General features: G+C 43.0%; 1 protein-coding gene across 1 annotated transcript in view; it reads left to right on the forward strand.

Annotated features, from left to right (window-relative positions):
* The window catches only part of LOC127684892 (formin-1-like), a 75,963-nt gene extending 68,250 nt beyond the window's left edge, over nucleotides 1-7,713 (forward strand). The window contains exons 3-5 of the mRNA XM_052181675.1: nucleotides 91-179; nucleotides 386-561; nucleotides 7,590-7,713. Coding sequence (XP_052037635.1) covers nucleotides 91-179; nucleotides 386-561; nucleotides 7,590-7,713 — 389 coding nt within the window. The remainder of the gene's footprint in view (nucleotides 1-90; nucleotides 180-385; nucleotides 562-7,589) is intronic.
* Nucleotides 7,714-10,395: the final 2,682 nt, after the last annotated feature.

Consider the following 10,395-nt stretch of genomic DNA (forward strand, 5'->3'; position numbering starts at 1 on the left):
AGGAGCAAATACATTATTGCCATGGCTTAGGTGACACCCTAGGGTGGTAGAGCTAAACGTCCATGCCCCTATTGCCCCACCCCTCCTCAGATTCTGTGGTGAACGAGCAGAAACCACCCCACATGGGCTGGCACCCAGGACTTTGGAGCATAGAAAAGAGCGAGGATACCAACTTTTTGGTGAGAAGGGCATATGATTGAAGATCCCAAAAAAGTACTTAGTAAAAGCCCTCTCAAGGACAGTCAGTAAACTCTAAAAGTATGCACTAGAAAGTGAAGCCAGAGCATGGAGAGGGCCTTGTAGAATCCCTAAACTTGCTGACGACATTGTATTTCATCTTCCTGTTGTGGTTGTGTGATTGACACTCTTCCCTGTGTTCACTTAGGTATTGCCTCTGAAGGCTTTCCCTGCGACAACTCCAATGAGCAGACAGCAAAAGACCTTCCCAATAAGGACGGAGGGGCTTGGGTCCTGGGATACAGAGCCGGACCACCCTGTCCATTTCCGCTCCATGAAGAGAAAGAGAAGACAAGTAGAAGCGAATTATACTTGGATCTCAACGTAAGTGGAAATCTTTGTGCTTATCCTGTAGCTCTTTGTGGTCTACAGAGGCTCATTTAATGCAGACTTAATGTAAAATGCATATGTAAAATTGCTGAGGCTGTATTCTATATGTAGATCATTGTTTGGAAAAAAAAATCAATGGACTGCAGCAAACCGAGGCAAAATCTGTGAGCTAGAAGGTGACTGTGTCTGTAGTTTCTTTGCAGAGTACTCTGTCTCATTAGCTGTGATGCCGAAACCTCCCTGCGGGAAGAAACCCATTTGCTGTTAGTCACTTAATATCATTGTACTAAAAATTTATGAATAACATATGCTAACTGACAGATATGCTCGGCGCTTTCCAGTGAAACCCAAGTCACCTGTCTTCATTGCACATCTATAAACGTCTCTTTCTCTCCAGCTGCTCAAATAACAGTCCAACAAGTTGGTGGGAAACCTGCCAAATGCAGGATGACCCATTTGAAAACATAGGCTGCTCCTTTCTCATTCATTTCCACATCCACTGACACAGAAGCATTGACTCTCCAGGACAAAGCATTGGGCAGGGCTAGCCACTCCCAGTGTTAGATGGCCCGATGGAGTTGGCCAGACCATGCCATTTGCCTCTCTTCCCCATAGCTTGCTGTGGCCTTTTCTGTTTTGCTTTAATTTTGATGCCCACCCACAATCTCATTCTCTGCTTTATTATATTCCAATCTGAAACTACACACACCACAGGTGTGAGTTAGACCTATAGTCATCTAGGTGACACTGTGGCTTCTCATAGGGGTGTTAGACCTGCCAGTTTTTTATGGGTAGTAGCCATTCAGTAGAACTTGGGGATTTTTTATAACCACACAATAATAGTTACTGTAGTTGTCTCAGAAAGACATTTGACATTGGTTTTCATAAAAAGAGGTTTGAAGGGTTGGAGAGCTGTCTCAGTGGTTGAGAGTGCTTTCTGGCTTCAGTTCCTAGTACCCACATGCATCTAACAACAACCTAAACAACCTAACTCCAGCTCAAGCGAAAATAACGTTCTTTTGGCCTCCACAAGTATATGCAAACAACACACACACACACACATACACACACACACACACACACACACACACACACACACACACACACACACACACACACACGGCGACAACCACACATGCATGCATGCATGTACACTCTCTGTCATATACACTCTTTCTCACACCCACACCCACACAGCTCACACACATAAATGACAGGGGGAGGGGAGGAGGAAGGAGAGGGGAGGGGAAAGGGAGAAGGAAAGGGGGAGTGAGAAGGAGAGGGAGAGGGAAAGGGAGAAGAGGGAAGGAAAGGGAGAGGGAGAGGGAGAGGGAGAGAGGGAGTTGCTCCTTACTTGAAAAGTCAAAGCTGGGATGTACTCATTTAAGTGCAACAGTGACATCTACTGGTGAATTATTTTAAGCTGCTGGGGACACCGGGACTCATAGGCAGCCTGGAAGATAACAGTGCACAAATGGACTTTGAAAGGCTGTGTCTTTTTCCTTTCATGATTGTAGTCTTGGTATTTGTTTCTTCGGGTTTTGTTTTAAAGTACTATAAACCATGTAATCCTGGTTTTCTTTCTTCTATGTGAATGAAATTATGTCTTTGCTTAATGTTTTACAACTACAGAAATCATACACAGTCCGTGAAAACTATTTAAAACATAGAGAGGGTACTTGTGGGGGCTCAGAAACAACTCATCGTCTCAGCCCAATGACATCACTGTGAAACGTTAATAAATTTCATTTTATTTTTTACTGTTCATGCTTGTTTTCAATGAGGATTTTTTTTTTTAAAGTAAGCATGCCACATTTTCCAAGTTTCTTTCTTCCTGGCTTACCCATACTGTTTCAAAGTCTTAACAGATAAGCTCTCAGTGATTGTGTGATATCAAGGGCATGCTCCAGTCTCATCATTTCCTCATTATTGAGTACTGGACTTTGTCAGTTTTGGAACTCTATCTATTTGGGCCCCCTCAACATTTAGGATCATTTCCTTATAAATTCCTATTCCCTGCAAGTGTTCTGGGGCTTTTGATAGTATCATTACATGGAAGGAGAGTTCTTTTCCTGGAAATATGAATGAAAATATATCTAAATATATATTTATATACTACCTATATGGATATATAATAAAAATAAAACATTTATGTGCCTCTTGGTTTTTCATTAATTATTAGTTTCTTCAGGGTAAGCAAGTCATCGGTTCCTACCCTCTGGACTCTGGATTTCCTCTCTTTTAGAGGATTTCCCCTTTCCTCAGGCAGTGTGGCTTGAATCTTACAGGTTTGAGATTGTTATTCCAGTTGAGGCTTCCACTCAGAATATCCTCCAGTTTAGAAAATTGTGTATGCAGCCTTGTAGTAACAAACACTCCAGAGGTCCTTCCCCAGAGGGGGAAGCAGGGCTGAGATGTAGACACTGTGATCAGCAGGTTTCCAATTAAGATCGCTGACATAAATCCAACTTATTGTTCGCTAAGGTTTCTGAGACCCTAGTTGGGGATCGGTTTGCTCCATTACTTTAGGTGTGTGATGCGGTATGCTGTTATGTCAGAGAATACAAGGCCAAGTCAGGCTGTTCACCTTCCCATGTTAGTCAGTAGGCAGACAGGGAGGATAGAGAGACATGAAGGCACAGCCTTAGCCAGGGTTACTACTGCTGTGATAAAGCAGCATAATCCAAGACAACATGGGGGAGGAAAGGGTTTGTTTCATTCACAGCTCCATAGAACAGTTCATCATCAAAAGCAGTGAGGGCAGGAACTCTAGCAGGGCAGGAGCCTGGAGGCAGGAGCTGATGCAGGGGCCACGGAGCGTTGCTGCTTGCAGGCTTGCTCCTCATGGCTTGCTCAGCCCGCTTTCTTATAGAACCCAGGACCACCAGCCCAGGGATGGCACCACCCACAACAGGCTAGGCCTTCTCCATCAACCACTAATTAAGAAAATGCCCTGCAGCTTGCCTACAGCCAAGCTCCCTCCTCTCTGATGATTCTGGCTTTTTTTTTTTTTTTTTTTTTTTTTTTTTTTTTTTTTTTTTTTTTTTTTTGAGATAGGGTTTCTCTGTATAGCCCTGGCTGTCCTGGAGCTCACTTTGTAGACCAGGCTGGCCTCGAACTCAGAAATTCGCCTGCCTCTGCCTCCCAGAGTGCTGGGATTACAAGCGTGCACCACCACCGCCTGGCAGCTTTCGTCAAGTTGACATAAAACTAGCTAGTACAGGAAGGAACCAAATGTCCTGAGGCATGCCCTAGTGACCCACTTCCTCCATCTAGGCCCCAACTCTTTTCTGTTTTCACCACTGCCCAATAGCCCATCACACTATGAACCTTTGAATAGATTAATCCATTGATGAAGTTAGAACAAAATCTGGCCACCTCCCTAATCCTCTTTGAGCACTGCATCGTAAGGGACCAAGGGACTCATGAGCTTTGGCCAGGGCATTTCAGATCCAAGTCATTACAAAACCTAGGGACAGGGAGGAATATATTACCAACAGTAGTTTGATCAGCACTATACCCTAGGTCAGCACTGCTCTAGTTTCAAATATGAACATGATTTCTAGTGTTAGCTTTAGATTACGGATTTCCTGAGCCTTTTGCTATGGCTGTGCTGACTCTCAATTGTATGTAAGGATGGCAGCCGGAACATTTAGTCGCTGTTGGGAGTTTTAGCATCCGTTAATCGTAGTACAGCCTGGCATGGGTCTGGATTACCAGAGTCCTTCCATCCAGCTGGATACTCATTGTTTAGTTATGAAAAGATCTAGGATGCAGAGTGTCTTCGTTTCCTTGATAAAATTCCATGACCAAAAGCAGCTTGGGGAGAAATGGGTTTATATTTTGGTTTCCACATCCCAATCATAGTCTATCACAGAGGGAAGTAGGGGCAGAAACTCAAGGCACGAACCCACAAACAGAAACTTAAGTAGAGACCATGGAAAGATGCTTCTTATTTGCTTGTTCACCTGCCCAGGGGTAATGAAACCCACAGTGTGTGGGGCCCTCCCCTCCCACATCAGTCATTCATCAAGAGCATATACCATAGGCTGGCTACCGGGTATCTGATGGAGGCTGTTTTTTTCTGTCTTAATTGAGATTTGTCTTAGAGTTATTATTGCTGTCAAGAGATGCATAACCATGGCAACTCTTTTAAAGGAACACATTTAACTGGGCCTGTTTACAATTTGAGAGATTGGTTCATTATCAGCATAGAGGGAAGCATGGCAGCATGCAAGCAGGCATGGTACTGTAGAAGGAGCTGGGAATTCATGGGGATTCACAAGCAGCAGGAAGAGAGGGAACCACTGGGCCTGACTTGGGCTCGGGCCCACCCCAGTAACATACTTCCTCCAACAAGGCCAAACCTTCTCCAACAAGGCCATACACATCTCCTAATCCCTTCATGCCGTACCACTCTCTGGTGACCAAGCAATGAATCTGTGAGCTTATAGGGGCTATTCTTATTCAAGCCACCACAAGGTTCCTCTTCTCAGATGACTCCAGCTGTGTCAAGGGAACAAAACAGTAGCCAGCACAGCAAAGAAACCCAGAGCAGCATCGAATTACCAAACTAAAGGCATTAAAACAGATTTTTTTCTTAAAGTGATCTCTTCAGTCTCAGTGTTTCAATAGAAAAGAAAACTGCTACACTATGGCTTTAAAAAAAACAAACACTACAAAATAGGAAGCACTTGTAATTAGATGCATCCAGTACAAAACCTGGCCTTGCCATTCCATGGGTATCTAATCTCAGACTTGACCTGATTTCTTTGAAATGCCTTATAACATCTATAACAGTGCCCAGTAGAGTGCCTGCTTATTGTGATTCATTTAAAGAGGTGGGTCTCTTTAAATGCATTACAATAAAATCATATTAAGCACTTCATTTCTTAGTCACTGCCCATGTTTTATGTGCATGGAGACCACCCTAGTGGAACCACTATTGACTGTTTGAGAGGGCAAGAGATAGAATGTTTCCTTTATTGTACAACTTGCACTGATCAGAGCAAATCTAAAATATAAGGCTGATGATAGCTTTCTCATAGCTTTGTGGGGGGAATTTAGGCATAAGAACAATTACATGAAGAATCCATCAAGAATAACGTACACATAAGACCTCAGTGGCATCCACAAACACGGGCTGGGCTGTCTCTACCTTTTGCCCATACTTTTCTCATCTATTTGCCTTTGCCTCCTTACCGCCCTCCCACCTCCCCTCCCTGCTTTGTTATGTTGGGGATTGAATTCAGAGTCTTATCATGTTAAACCAGCAAGCATCCTACCACTGAGCTATCTTCCCAGTACTTGGTTTGTTATTTGAGGCAGGAACTCAGTGAGTAGTCCAGGCTGCTCTCAAACTTTCTTTTGGCTCCAGCTTTCGAGTGCTGGGGCTATTGGTACATGCCACCACATACCCAGCTTCAGTTTGTTTTAGGTGTGTCTTCATCTTCCCTAGCCTTTTCTATTTATTCCTTTAAGTTAAACACACACACACACACACACACACACACACACAGAGGGGGGGGGTGTTGGGTGGTGGAGTTAGAGTTTTGCAGTTCAACTAATTCTCAAGATAACTAGAGAATGATGAAAAGAAATGGCAAGTATTCCAAGTTTTTCTCTCACATGCAGACTCTAGACTTTTTTCCAAAATGTTAAATCTATCTCTCAGTGTCATGTAAAGCAGAAGTGTAGGGGAAGGCTCTCCTGAGGAGCAGGAAATGATTATGAGTTGAAAGAGACAGGTATAAACAAGGTACAGTGATGCACATGTATGAAAGACATCCTAATGAGATCCTTGATTGTATACGCTAAGTAAACAGTTAATGTAAGAATTAGGCAGATACCTAGGTGTAGCAGCAAGGAGCTGCCTGGCATTGCTGCTAGGGAGGGAAGAGAAACACACTGCATGAAGCAAAAGTAGTTTATTACATTCCAGACCCTCTCGGTAACTTTTACCAGAAGCAACTTTGAAGTAGTTTCTCCACAGACTCCATGTCTTCTACCATAGTTGTCCCTGTGGCACAACAAAATTTCTCGCTTTGCTTGGGAAAACCCCCAGTATCCTTCAGAAACATGACCTACAAAATGCTGTACCTTAGTGGCTGCACCTCCCACCAGCCACACAAGTGGAGCCACAGATTTTCTGTTCCCACCATTTTGACATTTGTAGTGATTCCCCTTCACAGATAATCTTTGACACTGGCTGGAGGAATCCAGTCTCAGAAATATTTGATAGTAAGAACCTCATGAGCCTTGTAATGGCCAACATGATCTTACTTTTCACATCTGTAAGAGTAAATCATTGTAAAAGGAGCAGCACCTTAGAAGTCTAATGAGTTGAATTGAAGACAAAACAGAGTATCCGAGCTCTCATGGTGAGGATGGGTAATCACAGATGTGTGACTGGCTGCCCTTGCCGGGTTGCCGGCAGTGTGCTGCAGCAGGCATTTGAGGGAGAATGGAAAGACACTCCTGATCTACAGACTCTTCCACCCACAAAATGGTTGAGTTGGTTTGAAAAACATCATGGACCAGGAAATGTAATAAAAAATAGAGTGAACCTCGTGACCTTGTGCAGAGTCACCTGAGAAAACCTTACATTAATCACCCTATGAAGGTGAAAGAGATGGAAAATCCAACCCTGAAAGCACTAGCCCTGAAACACTCAAAGGGATCTCTCGAAAGAATTGACTTTGGTGTCCAAGTCACTTGGAGTATAGATGAGACATTGACTTGGGAGATCTTTAGTCCCAGTTTCCAAATGCATGTGTTATGGGGACTTGGGAGGGAACAACTCCCTGCTTGGACTATCAGTTCATCAGAAAATGTTTGTTTCCTACTGAAAAAAAACAAAACAAAACAAAATCATGTCTGATAGATATGGGCTGGCATCAGTAAGAAAGTTGTTTCTTTCCCATGAAAGCCTACAGTTCCCATGAAGTCCTCTGGCCAGGCACAGACAGGAATACCACACACATACAGTTGACTGTGTAATCCTCACCATCAACACAACACAGGTACTGTTGTTACATCAGTGTCCAGGTGACAGAGCAGCAGCGCTGGGAAGCTATGCCATTTGTCCAGGAGCGAGCTTGTAGGTGCCAAGCCTGCATGGAGCCTGAAAGCCAGAACCATGCTTAACTCTGCACATAGCCCCTGTTCACAGAAACATCATGCACACTCTGCTCTCTTCAAGTTCCACAGCTCGTCCAACCTCACCATTCTCCTCTTCAATTCTTTTATGCTGTTATCCATATTTAACCCGTTCCACAGTGGAAGCAGTCTTACAACTATTTTATATTGCTAAACAGGAAAAGGCCTTCATCATTGGGACCCATCCTTACAAAGTATATATGCAGCTTGCTTGTTGTTTGTTAGTTTGTTTTGTGTTTTGTTTTTGGAGACAGGGATTCTCTGTGTAGCCCTGGCTATTTTGGAACTTGCTCTGTAGATCAGGCTGGCCTTGAACTCAAGAGATCTGCCTACCTCTGCCTCTCTGGAATTACAGAGTTGGGTCATTGCCACCTGGCTATATGACCTTTTGTTGTTGTTGTTCAACTGATTAGCAGAAATAGTTGATGGCTATTATTTGGAACTGGTATAAGTTAGGAGGTATGGGAGGCACAGATGTTTCAAGCCTAGAAAAAGCTGATGGAGGTCTTGGGCTTGATTTATGTTATTGTGATCTCTCTCAGACTTAGTTCACATTACTCTGAATTAATTAGAAGTAAGAAGCTAGAGGATGTGGTAAGTAAGGGTAAGATCTCCTGGTCTGGCAATGGTCACTGTGCTGCCGAGCAGGTCGGAGGAAGGGAATCTCATTTCCCTTCTAGATTTGCCATTTGGGAGCTATCAGCCAATAGCAGCTGTTGACTCCTCTTGACTTTCCACATCTCCATCTTTAAAAATGAGGTAGAGATGTTTGACTTTCCAAGGTCCAAATTCAGCCTCAGATTTACCCATATCCTTCCATCACCCTGTGATCCTTTTAGATGAAACTTCATAATTTAAATGTCATTTCTTCTGCTCTCCCAATATTGTATCACATTGCATTTGGTGAACTAAAAGATATTCCCTGGACTCAGTTCAACCCACCCTCGCCCATTATTCTAAGTTCATTCATTGTGATATAAGAGACAGATGGCTCTCTGTACCTTGTAATGGAAAGAGGCCCATCATAGACAGTGCAGGTTGATGATATAAGTAATTGTGAGAACAGAGACTGGAGTTAAAAGGAAGATTAAAGGTTAACGTGACAGCTGAAGTGGGTGAATAAGAAGTCTAGTAGCTGGATCTGAGATAACCATGCTAGACCAGAAAGAAGAAAACACAGAATTCTGGGCCACTGGAAACAGCCCCCTGTGAAGCTCTTGAGGAATGAATGTGAAGCACGATTGTCCTTTTGTAGATCCATATTCCTAATGTAGCTGATTGTGACAGACTAACTGTAAGGAAAAACAGTTTCTAACTAGAAGCTTCCTGCTAGGAGACCACATCAGATAACTCTATAGATAAGAAACTAAATATGAAGTAACCAAGACTGCAGATAGACCTTAGTATCCAGCATAGAGTTAACTCTCTGCCATGGTAAAGCTATAAGCTTGTCATGTAAGCAAGAGAACAAAAAAAAAAGTCTAATGTAATTGACAGCGGTGAAACATATGCAAAATCTGAAGGTAGTAATGTTGGCCAAGTACCCAACAGCTAGTAGACAGGTAAGGTCAACGCTCCAGTCAGGAATGGACAGAGGGGGGCTTCATCTTCCCATGAGTGGTTGGGCAGCCCATGAACAGTAAATGACCATCTCCCTGATTGGGTGATGGTGACAGGCATAGTGAATCTAGGTTCACCTTTGCCTTAGTCCTTGAAAAGAAAGAGAATCAACTAATCTCAGCAGAGATTGCTTCACCCTCTGCCCAGGTCTGCCATGACCTACAAAGCTTCTAGACAAGGAAAAATCATTTTCCTCTGTTAGAAAGTCTGCTTCTGGAAGTTTCTCTCATTCTTCCTTTATGTCTGAGTTTTTGTTATAATTTGTCCTAAATAAAGTATTTGAATTACATTTAAATAAATACATACTGAAATATTTTGCCATAAGCTTCCCACAATGAAAACACATAATCAATCTTTGTCGATAAATTCTTTGAACTCCATCACTGTGTCTTCCCAAAGGAGAAATTGTACCTGAGATCCTAATAAGAGTCTACCCCCTTTGTAGACTCAGCCATGTATGGTGTCCTGTGACAGCAGGAAGCCCACTTCTGAGTTCTAGAGGATAGTTTAAGTGTGTCCTAGAGTCAAATCCTGGCTCCCTTGTTCATTAACCCTGATAACAGAGGTTATTTAATCTCTTAGATTATCTTAGAAACTTAGAAAATCTTAGTTTTCTAGCAGGAGAAACAGAAAGAGTTCCAAGCTATAGCGCCCATCTGTATCTATTGACTTAGTATATGTAAAGCATTTAATACAGTACTTGGGCACATAGTAAATGCTCATTTCTAGATATTACTGTATTCATTCCCACCTGCTACTCTGAGAAACTCTACTCAGTTACCTTCTCTTGACTTTGATTTCCTAATTTAAAATAAATCTAATAAAGCCTTACTGTCTAGAGCAGAAGCCTGTGAACGCAACGGTCTCCTGATCCATTTTCTATGAAACTGTGTTGGCACCTGTGGAGGAGGAGGGCAATGCTGGAGCCCTGTAAGTCTGCCCAGGGCTGTGGTGTGGACTCTACACAGTAGAGGGACTAATGAGCCCTTCCAGTGTATATTTTTGCCCAAGTCTGTTAAGATGCCTGAAAATTTACTCTGGGCAATATCT

This window comes from Apodemus sylvaticus, chromosome 5 (genome assembly GCF_947179515.1).
Source record: "Apodemus sylvaticus chromosome 5, mApoSyl1.1, whole genome shotgun sequence".
Taxonomy (NCBI): Eukaryota; Metazoa; Chordata; class Mammalia; order Rodentia; family Muridae; genus Apodemus; species Apodemus sylvaticus.